This window comes from Rhyacophila brunnea, unplaced genomic scaffold (assembly GCF_057557595.1).
Source record: "Rhyacophila brunnea isolate RB1 unplaced genomic scaffold, BYU_Rbru_1.0 scaffold_18, whole genome shotgun sequence".
In the NCBI taxonomy this organism is placed as follows: Eukaryota; Metazoa; Arthropoda; class Insecta; order Trichoptera; family Rhyacophilidae; genus Rhyacophila; species Rhyacophila brunnea.
Window position 1 is genome coordinate 38,842,406 of NW_028232837.1, and position 27,527 is coordinate 38,869,932.

General features: G+C 37.6%; 1 protein-coding gene across 1 annotated transcript in view; it reads right to left on the bottom strand.

Annotated features, from left to right (window-relative positions):
• Positions 1–27,527, bottom strand: part of Root (ciliary rootlet coiled-coil, rootletin) — a 131,010-nt gene that overhangs the window by 25,959 nt on the left and 77,524 nt on the right. The window contains exons 6-21 of the mRNA XM_085945352.1: positions 23,738–23,935; positions 21,464–21,592; positions 20,188–20,405; positions 19,699–19,807; positions 18,434–18,670; positions 17,789–17,940; positions 17,561–17,706; positions 12,928–13,058; positions 12,549–12,716; positions 9,542–9,736; positions 8,260–8,449; positions 5,615–5,784; positions 5,244–5,436; positions 4,690–4,873; positions 2,211–2,386; positions 1,932–2,117 (exon numbers count right to left, since the gene is read on the bottom strand). Of these exons, the coding sequence (XP_085801478.1) occupies positions 1,932–2,117; positions 2,211–2,386; positions 4,690–4,873; positions 5,244–5,436; positions 5,615–5,784; positions 8,260–8,449; positions 9,542–9,736; positions 12,549–12,716; positions 12,928–13,058; positions 17,561–17,706; positions 17,789–17,940; positions 18,434–18,670; positions 19,699–19,807; positions 20,188–20,405; positions 21,464–21,592; positions 23,738–23,935 (2,782 nt within the window). The remainder of the gene's footprint in view (positions 1–1,931; positions 2,118–2,210; positions 2,387–4,689; positions 4,874–5,243; positions 5,437–5,614; positions 5,785–8,259; positions 8,450–9,541; positions 9,737–12,548; positions 12,717–12,927; positions 13,059–17,560; positions 17,707–17,788; positions 17,941–18,433; positions 18,671–19,698; positions 19,808–20,187; positions 20,406–21,463; positions 21,593–23,737; positions 23,936–27,527) is intronic.

The following is a 27,527-nucleotide window of genomic DNA, read 5'->3' on the forward strand; positions in this document are numbered from 1 at the left end:
CACAAAAAAGGGGGCGTTTCGATTGGTGCAAGGAAATGCTCAAAAAAAAATCGAGGTACTTCAAAAAACGTTAATAAGATTTTTACTGGTGACGAATATTGAATCTATACGTATGAGCCCGAAAGTAAACAGCAGTCGACCGTATGGGTCTTCCAAAATGAGCTTAAACCAACAAAAGTTGCTCGCGCTAGAACCACTACGAAGCAAATGGTCGCCTGTTTTTTAGGAAAAACGGGCCATGTCTCAACTGTGCCTTTAGAGAATCGTAAAACACTCAATTCTGAATGGTACACAACCATTTGTTTGTCAGAAATTTTTGGTGAAATAAGGAAAAGCAACCGTCGGCGTCAAATCATCCTTCATCAAGACAATACGAGCTCTCACACATTGGCTCAAGCAAGCTCCTATTTGAGCACACAAAACATTAAATTTATGGGTCATCCGCCGTACAGCCCCAATTTGGCACCAAATGATTTCTTTTTATTCCCGACAGTCCAAGATAGATTGCGCGGTCAACGATTTTCTACACCAGAAGAGGCGGTTGATGCATTCAAAAACCATATTTTGGAGTTACCTTCTGCAAAGTGGCAAAAATGCTTTTCAGATTGGTTCAAACACATGGAAAAGTGTATAAACTATCGTGGAGAAAATTTGAAAAATAATAAAAGTGTTTTCATCGATGAAAAAATCGTTTTTGTTTGTTGTTCCCGAAATATAAACGGCTACCCTCATATTACTGTGTCACCTTTGGAGACTTATTGTGACTTTATTTTATTATGAAAAATTGTATATTGGGATTGTTTGATAAACATAATAATATGCAGATAAAAGGCATACATTCCTGCAGTTGAATAATATTTCACAAAAACAGTGAATTTTCAACATAAAAGTTAATCAAGCAGACAAAAGTGTAATTACCGATAAATCGTCGCCGTAGATGTCAAGGGAACCAAGCCACAAATTTGGCGAAAATGAGTAAAGTATACAAAAGCATTTTAAAATCATCAAAGATGCAGTGGTCAATGGATTTAAGCCACAAAACTCTTTTGACTACATTTTTTGTACATTTCAATATTCAGTGGTCAAGAGATATAACACACATAACTTCTAAGATACTATTTTTTTTAGTTATTTGTACAAAATAATAAAAAGATAATACCACAAAGTATATTCTGTGTTGAAAGTTTTACTGTTATATCTTTAAAAACAAAAAATGTTCCTTTTTTTGTCACACAAAATCTTTGTGTGCCTGTTTCTCAGCATTATAATTTTGTGGACTGGCTCCCTTGACATCCAAATCCAAATCCAAATGTTAATCGAAAATTTGTACATTTATATCTACATATGTAGACAATATATAATATAAATGTACCTATCTACTAATAACTCATATAAAACAATAAAATTTGAGAGCAATCTATGTGATTAATGAAGGAAATGGAACAAAATTATTCTATAGCACGAATGGCTGTAAAATACTGTTTCTACAAAATCATTCATTTTGACCCGAGCCGGGCAACTTATTGAATGAAATAACTAAAATAAATACTTAAAATGTTAATGGAGAAAAATGTGAATATTGTAGGTACATAATACCTACATATAAAGTATAAACGAAAGAAAATGCAAACCTAAAAATGTGTCTTATTAGTTCCAAATCGAACGGGTCTATAAAGTGAATTTCCTATCATACTAGACAGGAGTATCAAATGACTTCTTCAGAAAATGAAATGCTTTTAATTATAAGAAGAAATAATAACATACAACCGGCGCAAGCTCCACGGACTCGATTCGCCGATACAGGTGTAGAAGATGAAATACAAATTCATTAATTTCAACCGTTCCGCATACTGTTAAAAGTCATGACTGAATCGAATGGGAAAAACAAAATTCAAAAGCGCTTTTATGTTTGAAGATTGAGAGAATGTAACCGGCGATCTTCCGAAAGGCGTCCTCGAGGGAGCGGGCGTGTTCCCTCCGTTCCTGCTCGGAGCGCTTCACATGGTCGCGTAGATCGCGGTTGCTGGCATTGTACTTGTCACGCTCCACGTTGCTGTCCGACAGCTGCCGACGCACGTCGGTCAACTCTTTGTGCAGACTCTCCGATTCGTTCTCCGCTGAAAACAGACATTGAATAATTACACCCCGCTCAAATGAGATAATTCTGTGCCGCGGATAACGGAAGGATTCAGATGGGGAAAGGCTCTCACCCTCTTTGAGTTTGCGGAGAGTGTCGTCTAGCTGAGAGTTGAGGTTGTCGACTTTATCTTCGGTCAGCTGCAGCTGGATGCGGAGGTCGTGGCCCTCCTTTGCCGCCGACTCTTTCTCGGCGGCCACCTCTTGGAGCCGCCTCTCCGCCGCACCCAGTTCCTCTTCCGCTTTTATTCTATATTTAAAAACAAAAAGTTTTCAACCGATGGCAGAAAAAGACAACAAACAATCTAATGACTCAAATATCTTTCCTACAATCTTTACATATTATTGTTTCGGCTCAGACCCCTAAGAGTCTGTCCACATGGTGCGATTCCCATCGCGATTTAAGCTCGAGAACCAGAAATGTCTTCCGTCCAGATACGGCGTAGTTTGCGCGTTTGAAACAATTAGGTGACGTAATCCATTTTTGAATCGGCATAAAAAACAAACGCGAGTGTAGAAAAAAGCACAACAACTCATTTGTGTTAGTCGGTTTCTCTCTTAACCTTTCTAACGCGGCAACTGACTTTAGTCAGCCTATACGCGCGAGTCATCCGCGCGTCATCTGACTAAAGTCATTTCGATTTTCGTTTGCCTAGTACTGCTTTCCGCCAGGCGCGAATAATTCGAATATTGATTTAATTTATTTAAAAATCATCCTTCTCTTGACATCTGTCAATGGATAGCCTAAACTTTTGTTCTATCTAATTTAAATAAATATTTTTCGGGAGCGTGTCTTGAATAAAAATATATCAGTCATCGGGCCAATTCAAATTTGCCGCGTATATAGTGTCTTATCGCTTCTTAGTGCATGTGCGCCGAAGACATTTGACTGACGTGTTTGTAACGATACGAGTTTGCGATATAATAAGTTATATTGTTTTTTAGTGATTGAAAAACTATTTGGTGCGTAAACTGTTAAATAGAATATTCGAAAGTTACATTGATCAAAGTGAATTTACAAAATATTTTTACAAAAGGAATGCTTTTGGAGATTGCATTCATTCGCCTATCTGCCAGTATATTATCCGCGAGTTTATAGTTTCGGAAAATAATTTGAACCAGGTGTCATTTAAATATACCTAGAAGTCCGCGATTTAATATGTCTCTTTGTTTATCATTGATTAACATTTTTAAATACTATTTTCTGGTTATAGTATTAGGTGAAACAGACAAAAATTATTTATTTACCCTAGTTATCAGCCATTTATAAAGAAAAGACACGAACACTCAGACGCCCGTTCCCGCATAAATGCGGAAATTGTCGTATTACGCAAACACCAGGTGCCGCGCTACTGAATTTTTATACACTGCGCGGCAAATCATCGTCTGCTGGTGTGAGACAGACACTTGAGAATTATTTTTTTCGTAATACTATTCAAAAGGGTTTGATTCATGACTACTATTTTTTTTATGTAGAATTCTTCTTATATTTATAGTCGAAAATAACTCGAGTTACTTACTATCACGTCATTATAATAAAATAAGAGATTACCTATTCTAGTACCAGGTTATTGAAGTAATATAATAAAAAAAAAACAAATGAACTTGAAAATAAAATTGTGGTGACTATAAAGCATTTAGAAGTGCAAAAAGTGTTTGAAATTTAATATTTTACGAATTGTAATAGGTATTCGAAAAATAAACCATTTTGTTATATAAACTATGTGTCATTCGATTCCATTCAGTTCGGGGTCAATGGTAGGTACAAACCAGGCACTGGTGGTAAGTACATCACTCTCAAATAGCCAGTAGTTCTCAAGGATGATTTATTTATACTCGGCCTGCAGTGCTGCAATGTGTATGCGAGTTCAAACAAAAGTTACACAGTTTGAGATGTCCTGGATGCTATAAAAATGAGTTATTTATGACTGATATTTTTTCAACACACTCAACAAAAATGCTCATAAAAGTCATAAACCATATTATTATTCATTATGTGTATGACATATTTGTCGAAATGGTAGCCGGTAGACTATAAGAATACTGAACTGTTCTTACACTTGTTAATCTGTCATCGACGCATTAGTCCAGCACCATTTCGTAAGTGTCATGGCGCCGCTCGAGTAAGCTGGCATTTTTTCAATGAAGAAGTCTTGTTCGTGATTTCTTATCAGATTTAGGCGACGAATGTTTATTTTTAGAGTCACATAAAATATTAGGTTCTGTCATAATCATTTTTGAACTTGACTCCGATTTTTTACTACTCTATTTGTGTATGTTTGACTGACATTTATTACGATTTATTGATGCTTGAAATCACAACGCGCACTGTTGTACTAAGTCGGGATTCGTAACGCTTAGAAAGGGTTAAACTTATAACTCTGTCAATGCAATCTCTCAAGATCGGACATGGATAAATTAAAAATGGAGGAATAAAATAAAAGAGGATTATGATAAATTTTGTGAAGTAAACAATTCTTCCATGAGGAGTTTTGGAGATTTAGGCTGGTACGATTTAATAGAACAATGGGATATATTATGCGGGTATAATACTTGTGTTCCTGAAGTCGAGCTTTGGCGCTGGTGACATCATCCTTCAGGTGGTTGATGACGTTCCTGTCCTGCTCGCAACGCGCTTGCGCTTCTCGCCGCAGACGCTCCAGAGCGCTCACCTCCGCGTCGAGCGCCCCCTTCGCCTCTTCCAGACGCTCCAGCAGCGCCTGCTGGTCGTGGTGCGCTGCAACATATTATCACCTTTACTTCTTTACTTCCTTCTTACCTTCATCATGACTCACTTAATGACATGTTTTGTAACACTCCACTATGATAGTAAAGTCAGCTTGACACTTGTTTTGATATTTATCCAAATATTTTTTCAATTTAATTTAATTTTTTTTACAAGTAGCTTAAAGGTGATTCTTATAGATGACATTGTCATATTCAACTCAATTTTGACTAAAATGAGGGAATTATCCCTAGCATTTAACTTGTTTCAAAAATCGTAAAGATAACAATCGAAGAACAACTGAACAGCTGTCGATCTATTGAAGCGAAGATAAGCTTGCATATAAAAATTATCGGAGGTAAAGTCCAAATAAACGTGAGACCTATCAATAGGACTTGTTGCTTGTCATTTTCTGCGCGGAGCAGCGCCTCCTCGTGCTGCTGGCAGAGGGTGTCGATGGCGGCTTGCAGCTGTCCCTCTCGCTCTTGCAGCGCCGCTATTTCCGCCTCTTTCTCCCCACCCAGGTTCTGCACCGTCTGGTGCATCCGCTTCTCCAACGATATACGGACTTGCTCCTGAAAAAGAAAGCCCTCTGCCTTTAAACTGCTCACGACTTTGATACAAGTAATACTGATATAACCGACACGACACTATATTGAGGATATCTATATGACGAGCATCCATTAAGTGAGAGTATAAGTTAAGTGTATAATATCAATTTACAAGTGGCAGGACTACGTTGAGGCGTTTTACCTTTTCCTCGGTGAGTTTGCGCACGTTTTCAGTGTTGGTCTTGTTGAGGTTGGCGATGGTCTGCTGGTACTCAGCTTCCTTTTTGGCATTCTGCTGAATGAGAGTGTTCTTCGTATCCCGGAATTTCTTCTCCGACAGATCCAAGTCCCGCAGCAAGTTGTTCACTTGTCCTTAGCAGATTATTATAAAAAGATTATGAGTATACATTAATACGGGAGAGCTCAAGAAACATACCAACAAATTAGAAGAATTAGAGAAAAAATTATGGACCGAGTGAGATTTGGACACGCAAAATTTAATTGCGAGGCGAGTGTCGAACCGAGAGGCCGACGGGCTGAGAGTCACTCGCCTCGTACTCAACCGGGAAGTGAAAAAACATAATTAAATATGAAGATTAAGTATACGTTCAACATACGTCAAAGAATTGGTCTTGAATTATATCATGCTCAGGGCAATGGTTTGAAACAAAGTTATTGTTAATTTTGAATTTTTTTGGGTCGCTGATGTTGGCAGCTGTTTTGGAATACAAACCCTTAGAAGAGCATGCATAGAACATCAAATTACCTTCAATCAAAATAATACCAATTTGCATGCATGAACGTAAATTGAATCTGCTAGTTAGTGACATCATAAATTGCGTCATGTCATCACATTATGGCCAACTTCTCAATTTTGATACTCTGATAAATAATTAAAATTTTTGAAATTGTGAAGAGGTGTGAAAGTGTGCGAGCGGTACCATATAAATTTCATAACAATTATAAATGAATAATAATTATTATGAACTTTAAATAATTTATTGGTGATTAATGTGATAATACATTCATTTTATAATTCTAATGCACTAAAGGATAAAGTATTCCCAGTAAATATTTCCATATGCCAATACATACAGTCTCCGCGCACTTATAATGACGTTTGGTGTTATTATTGATCGTTCCTCGATATCTGCAGACATACTGTTAAAATTAGAATTATGAATCCATCTACAGTCCAACGACGACGCGCAGTTGATTTCAACGAAGATGAAAGGTCTTTGTTGGTTAACTGTGTTGAGGGTGAGATGTCAATCGTGAATTCACGTGGGACTGCATCCATTGAAAACCAAAACTTTTGTCGAAATTTAACAGCCCCGTACCTAGAGTATGGATTTTCCAAGTCTCTTATAAACCTCTTTCGCAGTCGCAATCATCTATTTCTTTCTATTTCCTGCACTGCGGAATCTACAAAATGAAGGAGGGTCTCAACTCTCGCAGAAAACGTTTGTTGTAGTGAATTTCAATTGAATTTGTTGGAGTGAATTTGAAAGCCAGCCATTCGCAATTACCCAGTGATGTCACATTGTTTACATTTTTTATAGCGGTCAAAGGGAATGGGCTTATTAAGAAAATTTTCTTAATAAGCCGTTCAACCGCTGATTACCTTCACAGGGGTTTGACATTTCATGCATATACCTCTTAGACAAAACTATCTACCGAAGACTTAATAGCAGCATTAATGTAAGGGTTACTTTTATTAAGATCGCACATTTTCACAGTGGGGGTAGGTATTCCTCGGTCAGGTGGTGTTCATAGTATAAAGTCATAAAGGATGATGAAGAGAAACGGAGCAAGGACATAACAATGTCTGACTTCGGTCGTGATCCTGACCGTACCGTAACAGTGTCACCTATTCTGACACATTTGCTATTCTCATGCAGGCACTTCAATCCAGCGATGACCTTGGTATGGATCCCATATGCTCCCAGTATCCTTCAGAAGGAGGGACGGTGCAGACTGTCAAAAGACTTCTCATAAGCCACAAAGCAGCAGGCCAACGGACTCTTCAGCTCATGGCTCTGCTGGAGAAGACGGAGGTCATGGATTTGGGCAGCACACACTCGTCCAGGTTTCCGGTCTGGTTTTTCCTGAGGACGTGCATTATCCGGTCCCCTATTCTCATCAAGAGGATGCTTGCCAAAATCTTGATGACGCTGACATATTCGACAACTTAATCATGGGCATTCAAGAGACACTGACAGTTTGCGTGACAATTCGTATTGTATTCATTTTAAAATCAACGCGAAGAAAGCCAACGTTTTGTACAATAGAACACTGATTAGCGATGGGAAAAACATCGAGTGTTGACAGCTTCAAATACCTGGGGGTAAACATCACGGGACATGGCATTATGTAAAGAGAGCTCGCTATCCGAATAGCTAACTGGGTAGAGCATCTACTCATTGCGGATTGCCTATTTGACGCTTGTATTCTGATGGTGCTGCTTTACAGTAGCGAATCGTGGCACCTTACGAAGACACTTGCGATGGATACTGGGTGTGCGGTAATATGGCTTTAGAAGTAACGATCCGAGCGGCCTCTCATTACACTGAGAGTGAAGAGGTGACGTCTGACAAGGCTCGGCGGGCCACGTGCTACATATGTCAGAAGAGAAACTCAACGTTTACGGTAACAAGTGTTTACGGTGGAGCTAGGGATGTCGGTATGAACTGGAACAACGCAAGAAGAGTGGCTAGCGACATGGATTCTTGGAAGCGTCGCATGGTGTCCATATCATCCAGGTAAGAGGCGGACATGGCCGAAGAAGAAAACTTATATTAGAAACTTTTTTATCAAAAGCATTTAAACACAATAAAAAAAGTTAACCTTTTAAATTTTCTTCACTGAGTAATGTCTTCTGCAGTTCTTTGTCGAGTTTTTGCCTTTTGCCCTCCACCACTTCCAAATTGCTGGCAGAGTCGAAGAGGATGCCCTCTAGAGCCTCTTTTTCGCTGCGCAGAGCGGCCAGCTGCTCCGCAAGATGCTGCATGTCTTTGTCGTTGGCGTCCAGCATCACCTGTCCACACCGAAAAATCAAATAGCTATTATTGACTAAGCATTACATTATGGCTGCACGTGACTTAATGGTGATTTGCGGAACTACAAAACCATTAAATGAGTGACTCAGCATTATTGTTTCGAGCCCCACTATACTGTTCTTTCTGTGTTTCAATATTCCCCACAAAGCGACATCTTTCGACATATTATCAACTCACTTAAAAGGTTCGCCGTAAGGGAAAAAGACTTGAGCTGCCATTGGAAAGAGTGATTTTTTACCTGTATTATGCAAATCTTTACTTTAATCAAAATCAAAAACCATGTAAACTTTCAAACCTAGGTTTACCCACTTACAGCTATCTATGATATTTTCTTGTCCTCTGTATTTTTTTCTATATGATTTTTTACTTTTTGTTTGGTGTTCGTATACAATATAATATATACACAGTGCAAAAATAGAATTCGGTGTCTTTTCATCCGTAGGATTTAGACCTCGTTCATCCACCAAAACCGTATACGGTTATAAGCCACACGGAATACGGAACGTATGATTTGGGTTCATGGAAATATCTGGCCGTGGCTGTACACCGAATGCCTCTCTACCATAAGTTGAACAAACTGTTTCATTATAATTGTTACTACTTGGGGTATCTAGCGACAAAATACGAAAAGTTACATTGTGTACATACCGTTTTTGTTTGTCATATTATGCGTTCCATAGACATCAAACGTTTCAAAAAGTGACCATAGAGAAAAATATTTTTCTGTTTTTGTACAAGTAATACTTGATCCAAATATACGAGCATATCCAAGCACCTTGATTTGAATGGAGCATAATTGAACATGACGGCACCCGAGTATCAGTTCCATGAACGCTCGACTGGTTTATACATAGTAACATACGGTTATGGCGTAAGGTAGCACGGTAATAAACGGCGTTCGACAGCCTATTTCGGTGGATGGCCTATTAACCTTGAATTTCAATTGAATGGAAATTAATAAATTGCACCTTATGCCGAGTTGAAAACAGAAAAAAATATCATTACTCATTGATAATTTCCAGTTACTATTTTACTACGACTGAGAAAGATAGAGGATGAGGTGAACGGACCTGCTTCTCCTCACACTCCTTGACGAGTTCCTCAAGGGTGCGGTTGAGGCGGGCGTTGGTTTCGGACGCCTGTTCCAGGCGCTGCTGCAGCCGCATGGTGTCCTCGGCCAGGCTGTCCCGCTTGCGGGTCAGCGCGCACAGCTGGGAGCTCAGATCTGCTCGCTCGCGGCACACCTGCGCCACCTCCAGCTCCACCTGCCGGCGTTCAAATATGTTAGTTCTACTCGCCTGAATCGGAGATCATCGCGAATCCCCACGACTATTTTGCCAATATCCATTGTTATATTGGTGTATAGCTTTTTACATGTATTTGGAGCTCCAGGGATGGGCCCTCTATCTCCTACATCTCAGTTATTTAACAAAAAACATTTTATAATTACACGGTGAAAGTATACAAAACTAGACATTTTATTATCTTAAATTAAATACATAGATACACACTGGATACTTCAGTAGGTACCTAAATATACCCAACTTTAAAAAAACTAACCGATTCAATGTTATATTTGCCGTGCACCGAGCTTGCAGTGGAGACAATAATATAAATTTACACTGCAGCGTATACCGACGACATCTGTTGCACCATGATAAACTTTAAAAGTCATCATTGACAGATGAAGGCATTTTAGCATGTTTTATTGCAAGCTCGGTCTAGACCAGTGGTTCTCACGTGAAATTTAACTGTGGCCGCACAATTGACATTGACAGTTCTATGGAAACATCTGTTGGCTGCACCAAATTTCACTTTTATTGTGATTGAAAAAATTAAAGCTAAATTTTATTTACTATAAAAATGGATCAATTTATTTATAGACAAGTTCATTTAATAATAGACATTTGTACATTTTAGTACATAATATTTATTTAAAAATAATGCAAATGGAAATACTCCTTTTTCCAATGCGAGCCGCACGGCTTCTGGCTTTGATATTTGTTTTTTATGAAGTGCATTACACTGAATGATCTTTCACAGTATACAGTCAGTATTAGGAAAAATCGACAATACTAATAGAGCAATTGTTGCCAATTCTTTAAATTGACTTTATTCTTGGTTAATGTATAACTTCGACCAAATTTTTTCAACTGTGGTATTATTAAAATGGTTTTTAAGTACTCGGTCATGACTCATTTCCAATAATGCATTTTAACGTTAGCCCAGTTCAGGGGTCGGCAAACTCTTGAACCAAAAGAGCCAAATATGAGTAGCACAACGGTTAAAAAAAATTCGAGAGCCATACGTATATTTTCATAAATATAATTTATTTAAATGAATTAATTACATTTTATAATTGTTTATTTATTAAGTGAAGAAGATTTCCGGAACAAAACTAACATACTTAAATAAATATGTTTTTTATTGATGAAATTATAAATATTTTTTAAAACTAATGTGCCTTCCTTGCATTTATTTTGAGAGTTTCTATATCTTTGGTATGTATGTAACTTGTAGTTTTTATTTCAAGCGCGACTCCAAATTCTCATCAGTTATTTAGTTTCTATAAATATTCTTTATATTGTTCATGTTTGAAAATGATTATTCACATACATATTATGTAGACTCGAAGATAGTAAAAATAGCAAATAATACAATAAATTTGTTTCAACTGGTCATATGAGTTCGAAAAGTTATTCCATGTATTAAAAAATCACAGTATCTACCTTATGTAGATCTTTTAGAGCGCACCAATTGTGTTGTAAAATTAAATAGCATTTTCTATCTCCGAATCTTCAATTTTGGTGACAAGACCTACAAATTTGGAGCTCCATAACTCTTTGCTCGTTATATCCACCAATACAATTGTATTTCAAAAGTGCTCTTGTCAAATTTAATTTGTCGACTTTTGCAATGGGCTGATTTAAAACAAATCTTAGGGTTTGTTTCCTATTTTTAAATTCTTGGAATAATAACTCTGAATATCTCTGCATAATAATAATATATTCCCTCATATCTAATATATCTGTCTTAAAATAAAAGTGTTCTCGATATTTCTATACGGAGTCGAGTCGTGGACCCTGAAGGCAAGAGAACGGAAGGCAATTGATGCCTTTTGAGATGTGGTGTTGGCGCCGAATGCTTCGCATTTCTTGGACGGAGCACAGGACAAACCAGTCAATCATCCAGAGACTGAATATAAAAGAACGGCTCTCGACGATATGTCTGAGAAGAATTCTGCAGTTTTTTGGACATATTGTCAGGTGCAGGCCAGACAACCTGGAGAGACTGGTAGTTTTGGGTAGCCTCCAGGGAAGGCGAAGCAGATGAAGAGCGTCTGCGCGATAGAGCGACCAAGTGAAAGAGCTGACTGGGGGCACCATCCATTCTGCCCTGAGAGAAGTGGGAGATCGAGAAGGATGGAAAGTCTTGGTCGCTCAAAGGATGGCGAAATTTAAATGTGGTCACGATCCTCAGCCATGAGTGCACGACCAAGAAGAAGAGAAAATAAAAAAATTAAAAAATCATTGCTAATAAAGGCATTATTATTTTCGGAGTTATTAATAGTATTTTCAAACTATATTTATATTTTTCTGTTTTATTTGTTTATAAAAATCTTAAAATGTTTTATTTTTTAGTTTTCTCAAAACTACGTAAAATCATTTTAGGGGGTTTTGAAACTAGGCGCTTCATATACATCTTTGATTGTAGCAAAATTTTACTCAGTATGTTGAAAACAATTTTTTCAAACTTTGATGTTGATTATCTCCATAACACAGTTTTGTGGGTCAAGTTTTCAACCACAACCCTCAATTATTTTTTTGTATTATTTATTACCCATGTCCTAAATTCTGTCATAAATTTGCTTTGAAAAAATAGGTGGTGCCCGTCGCCCTACCGATGTTTTAAAATGTGCTCTACGGTACAAAAGGGTTGGGAACCCCTGCTCTAGATCATTGTTAGAATGAAGATATAAAAGTATTAAATTAATGAGGGTGACGACTGCTTTAAAAATAGACATAAAGTCATCGTTATGTAACAACAAAGTAGTCATCAGTCGCGACAGCGAGAAACCTTTTCTTTTTCTCCATCCAAGAACTTGATCCGTTCGGCGTAGGCATTCTTGTCCGCCTCCAGATCGAGGCGCGCCTGTTCCGCGGCCAGCAGCTCCTTCCGCAGAGAATTGAGGTCCGCCTGAGCATCGCCGCCCTCGTTCCGGAGGCGAGCCTTCTCCTCCTCCAGCTGGAACATATTGAAAAGGGCGAATTGAGATAAAATTATAGTCGTCTGAAACCTATCCACATGGATGACTTGACGCCCTCCATATTTCATATCTACAGAACAGAGGGATATGAAAGCCACAATGTATACGTGCTATCGAAAATAGAACTCTGCAGTGGAAAGTTTAAAACTCAGTCAGCGAACGCCTTAAAAAACAGAAAGACGGTCTTACTCGCTCGATATCCTCTCGCATCTGCTTCTTCTCTTGCTCCAGAGCGTGAACATTGCTGTCCAACTTCTCTAATGCATCTTGCAAATCCGCTCGTTCCAACAGATATCTCTCCAATTCCATTTCCAAATCTCCTACAAATTTAAATAAGAAATTAGTTTAAATACTAGACCTATAACCCTATCACTGGCAGCCGACTGAAACACCCCATAGGATAAATACGCAATGAAGCACACATAGTCAGCGAGGCGGCTCGGTTAAGCAATCGGAGAGATGGTCGACTTGTCGATCCCCAGGTAGGACTTTAACCTTGCCCTTTCTGTGAGAGCGAGTCATGTTATATGGGTTCTTAAATATTTTGTATTTCAATTAAGTGTACGTCATCTACTTTATACTTTTAATAATCTATTACGATTCCACCCACATGCTAATATAGTCTACTGCCTTCCTTCTAACTTTTGCGACCGAGTGTGTATGTGAGCAATCAGTCAAGTCAAAAGCAGGTAATGTATTCAGCGCAATCGACATAGAAGATATCAACATTTTTATAATAAATTACCAATTACTAAATTAAACTAAATACTAAAAAGTTTTGGAATAGCTATCACGTCATATTTGTTTTATAGGGAATTATTCACTTTTATCATAATTAATTAATCACAACTAGCTGAGCCAGCTGGCTCTCGCCAGTCTGTCTCGCTAGGTCTTGCAGACAGCTTTTCATCATAGTGACTTGGTGTTGGATTTTAATATAAAAATTGTAAAGCGTGTATAGACGGCGCCATAGTTTTCCCTTCGGGATGGATTTTCATTCACGTCAGACAATTGAAAATTTAGCTGATTTGTCAGTTTTACAGTCTGCATGTCGTCACTGCCAATACAAATTTGGAGTCATGTGCGTAGTCTATTCTGGAGTCTGGCCTTCTCAATATCGTCTGACACCATTTCAGGCTGCTAGGCCTAGCAGAACAGCTGGCAATCGCCGATTGCTACCACTGTCATTTTAATTTTAATACAATATATGTGTAGGTATGTGCATTTAAACATGATAAATAATTATACATCTCAATAGTGATTATCATAAATAGAGATCCAATATAACGCGAATATTAATCTCTTTCGGGTCCCATTTACATAATAGAAAAAGGTTAGCAGCATAAAAAATAAATTTAAACATTATTTTGTTTCATTGTCTATAAAAAATAAATGCTCGGAGCCATAGAATAATATTTTAAAAATCATATTTTGATTTAAAAATTAACCTTAAACAATATAGTTTCCCGGTGCGGGACATTCATATCGAGACAAATGTTGATAAATAATGAAGCAATACATATTATATCTGATAAAAATAGGAATTTATAAGACCTAAAGATGTGGAATCAGCTTAAAGAGGCCTTCATACAGCAGTGGATTGATACAGGTTGATGACGATAATGACGATATGAATGGGTAGGTATATAAAATCACAAATTTAAAAAAATATTGCAGTTTATATGACCAAGAAGAGTAGAATTAGGTTGGGATAATGAGATCCCCGGGGTTCCAGCGGCTAGCTCAGGAGTCCATCGAACCCCGGATTCACAAAAAAGAAATACAAACGGTTGGAGTATAAATAAAACACGGTCTTTCGTGCTCGTAACGTGGTCTTCTTATATTTTACATTTTCTTTAAACGTTTACATATTTTGTTTTAACAATAAGTTTCGCAGGTCCTATCCTATCGGAAAGGGGACGCTTACTAATTACTTTTTTCTTTTTCAAACTTCGCGTACCCACGCCATTCCAGCAAAAAGGACTCTCGTGATTGGCCAAATTTTATCGCGTGATCTTTGATTCGGCGAATCACGAGCCTGACCCTGGCGCAGGCGCGTCGAAATTTGGACGTTGCCGACAAGCGCGGCAAAATTTATTATATTTAAATACTTATATTTAGTCTTAAAATTATCGCTTTCATCCATCATCATTTATACTTTTTAAATTAAATTAAATTAAATTTATCTTAATTACACCTCCGCCCGATATGTCATTTTCACACACCGGACGAAGGCCCTTACTTATAAATAAAAAATACTTACGTGGTTGAGCAAGGAATCAGATTAGATGTTTTATGAAGCCGTTTCTAGAGGTCAGGGTTACGTTTCGACTTGAGCTACTAAATGATTATTTTACACCGGGAGAAGCCCGCCTGTAACAGGGGTGTATCAATAACCTTCATCCAGCAGTGGATTAATCTTGGTTGATGATGATAATGACGATATTATGAATGGGTAAATATAATATCAGCAATTTTGATAAATATAGCAATTCATATGACCGACAGAAATTCAAACAACTTAGAGAGGCCTTCATCCACCGGTGGATTGATTCAGGCTCATAATGATAATGGAAATATAAATAGATATAACATAATATCACCGGTTTTGATAAATACAGCAATTCAAATGACAGAAAGGTGTAGAATCAGGCTTGGGAGGCCATTATCCAGCAGTAGATGGGTTCAGGTCAATGATGATAAGGACGATAGAAATAGGTATAATATAGTAGTAGAATCAGGTTGCGGAACCCTTCATCCAGCAGTGGATTGATCCTGGTTGATGATGATGACGATATGAATATGTAGATAAATGTAATATCACCGATTTTGATAAATGCAGAAATTCATATCACAGAAAGGAGAAGAATCAGGCTAAGGAGGTCTTTGTTAAGCAGTGGATTGGTTCAGGTCGATGATGATGATGATGACGATATGAATATGTAAATAAATATAATATCACCGATTTTGATAAATACAGAAATTTATATGACAGAAAGGAGTAGAATCAGGCTAGCGAGGTCTTTATTAAGCAGTGGATTGGTTCAAGTCGATTATGATGATGATGATAATGATGATGATGACAATATGAATATGTAGATAAATATAATATCACCGATTTTGATAAATACAGCAATTCATATGACAGAAAGGAGTAGAATCAGGCTAGGGAGGTCTTTAATAAGCAGAGGATTGATCTTGGTTGATGATGATGATGATGATAATGACGATATGAATATATAGATAAATATAATATCACCGATTTTGATAAATACAGAAATTCATATGACAGAAAGGAGTAGAATCAGGCTAGGGAGGTCTTTATTAAGCAGTGGATTAATCCTGGTTGATGATGATGATGATGATGATGATGATATGAATATGCAGATAAAATATATAATATCACCGATTTTTATAAATACAGGGATTCATATGACATAACGGAGTAAAATCAAGCTAGGGAGGTCTTTATTAAGCAGTGTATTGGTTCAGGTCGATGTGATGATGATGATGATGATGATGACGATATGAATGTGTAGATAAATATAATATAACCGATTTTGATAAATACAGAAATTCATATGACAAAAAGGAGTAGAATCAGTCTATGGAGGTCTTTATTAAGCAGAGGATTGATCCTGGTTGATGATGATGATGATGACAATATGAATATGTAGATAAATATAGTATCACCGATTTTGATAAATACAGCAATTCATATGACAGAAAGGAGTAGCATCGGGCTAGGGAGGCCATTATCCAGCAGTGGATTGGTTCAAGTCGATGATGATAAGATGGATAGAAATATGTATAATATCACAAATTCGTTAAACCAATAGTAGTAGAATCAGGTTGCGGAACTCTTCATCCAGCAGTGGATTGATCCTGGTTGATGATGATGATGATTATGATGACGATATGAATATGTAGATAAATAACATTAGAAATTCAATACTGTCAATAATACAATCAACGTAGAGAGGCCTTCATCCAGCAGTGGATTTATTGAGGCTCGTGATAATAATGACATTATATATAGATAGGTAGATAATAATATAATATCACTGATTTTGATAAATATAACAATTCATGTGTAAGTAAGGAGTCGAATAAGGCTGAGGAGGCCTTCATCCAGCAGTGGATAGGTCAAGGTTTATGATGATAGGGACGATAAAAATAGGTAGATATTATACAATATGACTCATTTTGATAACTATAACAATTCGTATTAATTTCTTTCATTGTTTGCAATGGCAACTTTGTTAGTTTAATATGACTATATTGTGATCTATGGAAATTAGTAGCCTAGGTAATTATTCAATAAAAAAAATAGTGCGTAACTGCCACAAAGAAGTATTTAAAAAAAATCAAATTTGGAATATCATGTTATCTATGAAATGGCGGACAGTGGCGCACGCTCCTGTCAAAAGATATTATACGTAGTGAATTGTACCAGGATTATGGTTTTTTCACCGGAAAAAAGTGCGCCAATGCCTACATTACGATATTTGAATAAAAATAATCGAATTCGTTTGTCAAATAAAGGATTAGAAGGTCTTAAGCGACGAAGACGTCATTATGTGGGGCGTAAACAGTAAATATGGCTATTACATACAATGTGTAAGAAAATATCGGATATAAACGTCACGTACATGTAAAATCATGGAAAATTTCTGAAATGTGTTCAATTCAATCGGTAGATGAATCGGTAGCGCACATTTCGAAGTGAAGATGTAAAAATAACAATAAAATGTCGCTTAAATGAGCTGTTGGTGTATTTTCCAAAATCTCTTAGGATAATAATATATAGGAGATTATTGACCTCTGTTTTTCTCCATTTGCGAAATGAGAGCGTCCGCTTCCGACTTGTTCTGCTCCAGCAGGTCTCTGGCCAGGTAGCTCTTGCTGAGCTCCTCCCGCAGGTTGAGCAGCTCTTCTCTCACTCGGCTGGAACGCTCTTCTTCCGACCTGCCGAATTATTTCATTTTAAGACCGCCTCATGTCGTGTGACAGATAATAGTCAGTCTGATATGCGACAATGGTGGAATACCTGAGATGGGATTCTCTGTTGGCCGCGTCGCGCTGCAGTCTGTCGATCTCGTCTTGCGCGGATCGTTTCTCACTCTCCAGAGAATCTATCATCTTCTGCATTTTTCCACTAGTCTTTTGAAGTTTCTCATAATCTATGGTCAGCGTTTCCATCTGAAAAACATACATTTCATTATTAATTCAAGGTTATGAATAAGTATATTTTTTCATTCAGATAAATCTTAAAATTACTATTTTCGCTCCTAATATGAGCAGACACAGAGTGGAGGTTATATTGATAGATAATCTTTTACAAGAAATGGTTGTCGGGCATTTGCCCAACTTATTGGATACTTACTCCATGGATTAAGCATACATTGGAAGACAACATGCAGTACTTATGACCCGTGACTTCACAGACCGCCGTTCTGCCAACTCCTAGTCGTGTACATAATAATTATTAACAACGTTATATTTGGAGAAACTGCATCTTGTGTTTTTTTAAATTATTAAGTACCTACCTATACATTTTTTCACAATATACTCTGTTAATAAAAAGTATTCAGAGGGACTTACAACCATAAGATTATATAAAATAAGATGTTCAAAAGGTGCATGTCCGTATTGGAAAGCCTTTCTATGGTAAAATAATTATGGACGAACTCACCATAGCGGTGAGTTCAGATCTGTTCTTTTCCAGGGTGTCTTTGTCGTTTCGCAGAGTTTCTAAAGTCTTGAGGAGCAGCTCTTTCTCTTGCTGGGTCTTGTGCAGGTGTCCGTTGGCTAGGTCCAGCTTGGCCTGTAACTCCTGCGCCTTCGTATGCAGCGCGCTCGCAGCTGCCTCCGCCGCCTCCCCCTGCTTGCGGCTCCCCTGCAACTGCTCACGGTTGCTTTGAAGCTTCACCTACATACCGAGATGAGCAGATGTTATAAAATATTTTCCACACATAAATTGACAATTCGAAAGAGTAACGATCCATGTAAGCCAAACACTGGATTATGTGATAGACAGCTAAACATTAAATAACACAAAATCATTATATTATGAATGATATTAAATTCTCCAGATCTGTTTATCAGTCGATAGCTATTTTGGTTGTCATACCATTATCAAAACTATATAACCGACCTGTAGAAAAGAATGTGATAATCATGTATTTTTTTTAATGTAATTCTAAGTTCAACAGTTTTCTAATAGTTAAGGCATTGTCTCCACAAGGGAAGGCTGACAGGGCTCTAGCCCGGGGGCCCGGCGTGGCGATTCGACCAGTTAAGTGAGATAAACACACCCTACAAATTTGATATAATAGATTAAAAAGTCGCCTGTGGCGTTATTTTACTTGAAGAATATTAACATTTAAAAATATGCGGCTGTGAGATGCAATTCAATGTGATATGATGATAATTCAAGTGTAAGATTTTATTTTATGATTTTTTTTAGTGTATTTCCTGACTAATCAAAATAAGTCGCATATTACTTGACCACCACCAGGGGGCGAAAGAGGCATACGAGAATTTCGCCCGCTTATAAGCTATTAGTACAGTTGTACATCTGATAGATGGCAGTATGACAGCCGTGCATTATCAAAAAATTGTTCACCCATATCTGTGAATTGCTACTACAATACTCAGATTAGTGGGAGCCAATCAAATGAACGCCTGATTAGTATGAAGTCATTTGCAAATGTCATACTCTGAGAATCGAACTTAGTGATATTAAAGTATTCGACTGTCAAAATTAATATTATATTGGTATGTATTTTATTATTGTGTTTATTAATATTTATTATATGTGACAAAACGTTTGGCATATTGACTATTATTGTAAACACCGATAGACTTCCAAACCGATATGCTATTAAAATTAAGCGGCAAACTGTCGGATAAAAGTGTTAAATATAATTCGACCGTTAACTAAGCGGTCTCGTATACCTGGAGTTCGTGGATGTGCGTCTGGTGTCGGCGAAGAGCAGCTTGAACGGCCGACACCGTGCTCTCAGCCAGAGCCGCGCCTCCCATTGTCCCGCGCCCGTCTATGGACCTGCAATACCGAAACTGATTCATAGCAGACCCTGGAATGTGGCACGAAAATTTTGAGGGAACAGACTCGACGAATGTCAAATTAGTGAAGAAGAATTACTTGTTGAAATTTTAATAGCTTACCGAGTGTATTTACACATTCCACGGTATTGTACCGGCGCTGAGTTCGGTTTGCGAATCTACCATCATAAGATGGCGCACTACGAACCGAGTACTCGGGCTTGAAATTATGGCCATCGGATATGCAGATTCATACTTTGATTTCTTCAGAGAGTCTTCAGTGACATTCTATAGAGGCAGACTGGAAGCCTTTTTATTCAAATGTGTGTATAACAATCCACGGCTCATAAATACAAAATGTTAAATGAAAACCATCGATACCTATGAGAGGAGGGCGGTGGCGGGGGAGAGGGCGGGGGCGCATGGGAGAGATGAAGGTGCGGGGGCGGGTGCTGCCCGCTGCCGTTGGTGTTGGCGCGGTCACTGTCACGCAGCACGGCCCGCGCTACGCCCGCCAGCGCACCGCGCAATGAACTTGCTTCGCATCGCAGCGCTCCCAGCTCCGATAGGGCGCCCTCTGCCGAGCAGCTTCGTTCCTCCTGCAACACTCGCATTCTGTATGGCAGGCCGTATAAATCTTTTCTCCGTCCTCATACGTGAACCGATGAAAAAAACTTTCACAAAAATTATTTCCAATTTCAATTGTTTCAAGTCATCAATTATTGCAGTTTACATAGATTCCGGGTAATCATGACTCTTGCATTTTCGATGTAATCCTTACAAACCTCCAGGGAATCACGGGGTCGACTGCCTTCCCTGACTCTTAGGCCCGTTTCAGACGGGATACCGGTGTCGCGCTCATATATAATAAAGAGGCCTTTGTATTCGAATAAAAGGGCCTTTGTATTATGTTTATGAACGCCCCAGAGATAATGAGTCAGCGCGTGTCCGGTACACGTTTCTGTCGGCCGGTACATTCTCAAGCCGCCGATACACTTGTTTTTATTACCGCAGGCAGTTTTATGTTCTAATTTATAACGCGAAATTATGCGTTGACTCATTTGCTCTGGGGGGTTCATAAACATAATACAAAAGCCCGTTTATTCGAATACAAAGGTCTCCTATATTATATCGAGCGCGATACCGGTGTCCCGTCTGAAACGGGCCTTAGGATCTCAATTGATTTATCATGATTTTTCTTTTTCAACCATATCCGATCCTAATAAGATCATATGGACTTCCACAGAGTGGAGGTTTGTATTAACAAATTTTGTTTGTATGAGAAATGGATGTCAGTCACTTGCTCAACCTATTAGGTCCATACTCTGACTGACACACAAATTGAAAAACAATATGTGTAATTGTCAGACCCAGGATTCGAACCTGGGACCCACGACACTATAGGCCGACGCTTAGGACACGCATTATATCAAATCAAAGAGATATTGTACCGATCCCAAATTTTTATAAAATTATCATTATGTATAAAAATGGATTCCCAATGTTTTTAAAGAAATCCACCGGATTCTAGAAAAATGGGATAACAGTCGATTGTAAATTATTATTTACTTCTTTATACATTTACTTATCCCATGAAATACTATGCCTCCTCTATGACTCTGATAGAATCGATAGGGAGGCACCGTCGGTGACTCACCAGAGCTCGCAGTTCAGCCGAGAGCTGTTGAAGTTTACCGTCCCGCTGAGATATTTCCGCTCGGTCTGCCTCCCGCCGCTTTTCCATCTCAGCCACTTGCCATTTCAGATCAGCCATCTCGCGATCCGCCTGTTAACCGCATATTTCATTTATTAGTATCAAAGTCATTCTTCGCCGTGTCTTGACATTTTTAGAGAAATATTACCCACTCACTTCTCCCTTTTTATTGCTCAATTAAGTGAACTGAATTATCTTCAAAATGCATACATACATAGGTACATACTTTGCAAAGCTATTTTAATTTGCAAGTTTAAAAAAAAGTACTCACAAAAAGAATTTAAGTCGACACTGAATGTCTCTAGAGATAAGAATGACCTATCCATCAGTATTGACAGAGAACCCTTCCAGATGAACTTTGATACTTTAAACGAGACTAGTACTGCAGCTGTGGCGGTGGCCTATGAAAGATAACTGTACCACCTTACCACATATTCCATCTGAACTAATAAAATGTGACAGCGACAACCTCACAGTATCCATACAGGTATTTATGAAGTAGTTTATTCGGCATTTAAGGCAGTCGGAAAATAATCATTTGACCGATTATTACGAAAAATAGTTATATGTGTAAAATAAAGACTTCGGAGAAATATTTTCTGGACGCGCTCTAAAATAAGCTTGTAGGAAACATCATAAGGACTCCAGATAATTGATCCATATTCAAAAATATTACGCACCAACGAGACATAGAGTATACGTATGATATATTGATTCTTGGATGGTTTAGCTTGTCGCATGATGAATCCTAGAAACTTACTTGTATGTAGAGCTGTAGAGGTGATACACGAGTGAAAAGATAATGAAGAGTCAAAACATATGTCAAGATCTTTCGGCTTAGATCGTCTTTGAAGATGGAGTTATGTATGCTAGAGAAAATGAAGAGTTGTCTATACATACAATACTATGTGGATAGATAGCCACTTGTTCAATCTAACGGGTTCAGTTGAGTGATGCTTTCAAACTCTTCATGGAAGTTGTCACCTTGGACGATTGTCGTCAACTCCAACTTGATATAGATAATATATTAGATTGGGGCAGGCGTAACAAACGGGACTTCAATATTGATAAATGCAATGTTTTATCGTTTACTAAAGCCTCACTAGTATTGTTTTTCGATGCATGGCAGAGTTCTCTCGCGAATATCATCTGTAAGGGATCTTAGAATTACGTTTGACAGTAAACTGACGTTTAGTGGTCATATAGATACCATTTGTAAAAAGGCGCTAAAAATGTTGGGCTTTGTCTTGCGTACTTCCCGGGTCTTTTCGGATGTTACGGTACTAAAAATTCTATATTACTCCTTAGTTAGAAGCAGACTTGAGAGTGGGTCTAACGTTTGGGCCCCGCATCAGTTGAAGTACGGCCTTATGGTGGAGAGTCCAAAAGAAATTTTTGAGACTCCTTTACTTTCATATGGATTTTATCTGTGGCTCTATCCGACTGACTTTCTCTTAGGTATGCTTACATACTGTAGCTTAAAATTTAGAAGGGATCTTTATTTAGCTACATATTTTTTCAGACTTATACGCGGCGTAAATGTGAACTTTGCCATTCTTGGTGGTGTTGGCTTGTGTGTCTCTAATGATTACCTTAGGAATCGAGGGCATCCATTGTTTGTTCTCCCAAGGTGCAGAACTAACCTGCCATTAGTGATGCCAATTGGGAGGGCAATAACCATGTTTAATGAAATCGCTTGGAATATTGATATATTCCACTTACGTGAGGTGAATTTAGGTGGACGTTGTTTTATAAGTTTTTAAGATAGGGTCTATCGATAGTTCACCCTGTGTGCTTCCATCTACTTTTATTTTTGTTGCTTTATTTTATTTCTTTTCTTATTTTGTTTCATATTTTATTATATATTGTATTATTAAGTCACATCTCTCTGTATTTTTTTTTTTAATTGTTAACACTTATTTTATGTCATGTCGTGAACGCTTTGAATTTGTAATTTGTTATGTTCATTATATGTAAAATAAATAAATTTGATTTGATTTGATTTGAACAACATGTCAATTGGTCGCTGATATTGATTCCTATCTAATAGTACAAAACTGTCATGGAGATCGAGAAATCGAGAGGGATCCTTAGAAGCATATCCTAGATAAGATCCACATGCTAATGCTAATAATAATTGTGCAAGCATTTTTGTTTGACAATATGACTTCTATTAATTTCATGGCTGATATCATTTGTGAGAAAACAGCGACTCACATTGTCAGCCGTTTTTATGGTAATCGTAGAGGAAACTGAAGTGAGGTCACGGCAGGTGGATTCCAGTTCAGTCTTGATTTTGAGTAGGTCGCGATCGGTGCCTGACTGCATTTCAGCGAAGAGGCGCTTGACGGATACGACATCACGCCACAGTGCCAGGAGACGGTTGTGCTCTGTCGTGTAGTAGTCGTTGAATGCCTGTAATGCGACAAGCAAATACATTAGTCATCGTCTGGCCTTACAGATAAAAAGTTGTAGGTTCAGGGGGACATATTTTCGTCACAATTCTCATTGCTAGAATGAGAATATCGTCGCTAAAACTTGAACTCCAAAAACACTACTTTACAGGGGAGACAAAAAAACATTGCAGTTTCATATACAAATATATGGTTATGGAGCTAAATCATCCATGATTTAACAATGTTACAATTTTTTGGGAATCACATCATTTTTAAGACGGGAAGATATTAACAATGCGCGACCCGAGAACTACAAGGTTCTAAGTGTCGATTTTTGGCCAAACTAAAGTAATAATGAGGAAATCTTCCAAGTCACATTATCTACATACTATATCAATATGAAGTCAATATTTCTTATATTTTTGCATTAAACCCCAATACTACCGAGTTTTAGGTGCATTTTACAAAATATCTGTGGCACTACAGAGTTCTATCATAATCTAAAAAGATCCGTCGTTCTACAAAGTTCTATGTGTTTGACATTTCGTGTTTGTGAATACATTTAAAGTTGTTAAAATGGTTTAAATTGCAATATGAAGAGTAAAATCTTGTTGTTTTGTATTTTGAATTTATTATTTAGACTTCATTCAGTGTATTTAACAATAAACCACGAGTATTTACATAAACTACTATAGCTTCGAGATACATAACCTCAAAAAAATGTTTAGTGATGTTTGATATCAACAGTAAATTGTGAACTCACTAATAGATGAATAATAATATTATGAAACGTAAGTAAGATTTAATTATATTATTGTTCTTTTTTAAAATTTCGTTACAGTTACATTGATTATTTTTTATAATGTGAATGTCGAACGAACATTGTACACTTTATTCTTTAACCTTTTTTTAATAATAATGTCAAAATATTGAGAGTATTTTAAGGCTATTTCATTAATTGATTTAATGTTTTAGGTTTAAAAGTCTTCCTGAAAGTGATATAAATATTTGAGATGTTTCAAATCTCAGTAGATGAGGTGAAGAAATGGTTATGTTGTATTCTAAAATCCCTATTCCTGAGAATTCTCACACTATAGAGATTTAGTACTCATATTAATTATACAATATCATTATGATGTTATGATGGATCTGAAAGATATGTCTCTTGCTGGCTTGAAGTTTATTCTAAAACTGAGGCGAATAATATAATAGAATAATTTTTACACAGCATTCCCTCAGCCATTAGTAACAACAATCTTGTATATTATTATTATTATTATTAAACTGGCGCTAGGGGCCGTTCAGGTCCATGGCCGACTGCACAACGTTTCTCCAGGCATCTCTGTCCAGCGCTCTCTCTTCCCAGTTGACTATCCCCAGCCTTTCCGCATCCCTTTGAATGTTGTCCGCCCATCTCCGTCGAGGGCGGCCAAGAGGTCGAGTGCCAGCTGGTGTGCCTTTGTAAATCCTATAGAGAGTTCTAGATCTTTCAGATCGTACAACGTGGCCCGCCCATCTGAGCCTTCTTGACCTCAGAATATTAGTGATTCTAGGTTGGTATCGGTCGAAGAGCTCAGCGTTTGTGCGGATGCGCCACCGGTGGTTCTCATTGACGGGTCCAAGTATTCTCCGGAGGATTCTGTTTTCAAACACTTGGAGCGCCTTTTCTTGTTTTTCTGTTAAACCCCACGTTTCACATCCATACATGACGATTGGTTTGATGACCACGTTATACACCCGGAATTTCGTTTTGATGGACAGCATTTTGGACCTGAACAGACGACTCAGCGCGAAGTACGCTGCATTTCCACTTCTCAGTCGGTCAGAGAGCTCTAGGGACATTTCATTTTTAGAGGTAATGTTGGAGCCCAAGTACTTGAAGAGAGAGGTTCTCTCGAACGAGGAGTTTCTTATTCCAATGTTTCCAGTGGGTTCAATGCCTCTTGTCATTTTCAAATACTTGGTCTTTCCCACATTTACTCGTAGGTTCAACCTTTTCGCTGTGTCCTCCAGAGGAGTGAAAATATCTCTGACTTCTTCTTCAGATTCTCCGAGCACCACCAAATCATCTGCGTAGCCCAATATTTTATGGGACCCATTCAGGGTAACTCCACCTTCTACTTTCAGAGCTTCTCTAACGGCTTTCTCTAAAGCTAAGTTGAACAGCATGGGTGATAAGGAGTCGCCTTGTTTTAGTCCTGCTGTCACCTCAAAAGATTCTGATATACTACCTTGCATATGAATTCTACTTCTGGATCCGTCCATGCATACTTTTATTATATTTATAAGTTTTGACGGTATTTCGAATTCTTTCAATATATTCCAGAGAGCTTCTCTATCAATAGAGTCATATGCGGTTTTAAAATCTACAAAGAGACAGTGTACATCTTGGGCGTATTCCCATTTCTTTTCAAAGATTTGGCGCAGTGTAAAGATTTGATCGGTAGTACTGCGGTTTGTAGGTATGTATCTGATGTAGATGAAGACAACAAGCCAGTTGAAATTGAGCAATAAACATTGAGCTTGTTGCATCAACAATAGTTTTGTATTTTTATTAAATTATATTTTCAACATAATTTTCATTTTAAAATGGTATTAAACAAAAATTACAAAAAAATATTTAAGTTTTTCAAAATTTCCCATTTTCCCAACAATTTCCATACATTTTATCAGAAAAAAAATATTGTGTTAGATAACTTTCAAGAATTTTATTTATTTTAACATGAAAAGTGAAACTATGTGTCCTGAATCACCAGGATTTCCATACAAATTTCAGTTAGAACCTTGTAGTAAAGGTGATTTGTTTGAGTTTCAGGTGGACAAAGTTCTAACTGAATTTATGATATATAAAATTAACCATTAAAAACTAGTTTTAACGTAGTTTTATTGATAGTTACAACATAGTAGTACCATCATTGATATATTCAATCAAAAAAATAATTGAAAACATTCACAATTAACAAAATACAAGCGTTCAAAACTTCAACAGCCCATAACTTTTTTGCTGCAGTTGTTCACTTAGAACCCTGTAGTTCTCGGGTCGCGAATGGCTACAAGATGGCATTCAAAGTTAATTTTCGATTAAAACAGAGTTAGACATTTTTCTAGTTTCAACGACGATATAGACACTGCAGTGGGAGGTAGCTCAATGAATTTCATTCAAACAGTTTTCATTCATTCTATTTATAATATGAAATGGTGCTGCTCTACGGTGATGACGATATTTTTAGTAATTATTTTCTTTCATAATTCCGATCATGGTAACATCGACTGAATTGATACCCTCTTCGGCGATAAGGCCGGAACTGGCTTCTGACAGTCTTATAACCGGAAATTGGCTGCAGTTTAGCTAAGATTAATATTATTATATATTTTATGATTCTGCACATTATTTGATTAGCTACAAGAATTGTAAAATATAAGAGTAAGTGCTGAGATAAAATGTTCTGCCAGTGTGCCGTCTCTGAAAAAGGCACAAGTCTCACCATCACAACGACTTCAGGTAAAGGAGAAAACCGTCAATGAGCGAGAGGAGTGATGGTGAGACTTTCACTTGCCGCTCACCTGAGGTCACAAGTAGGGCAGTTAGGATGTCGGACTAATGTTAAGGT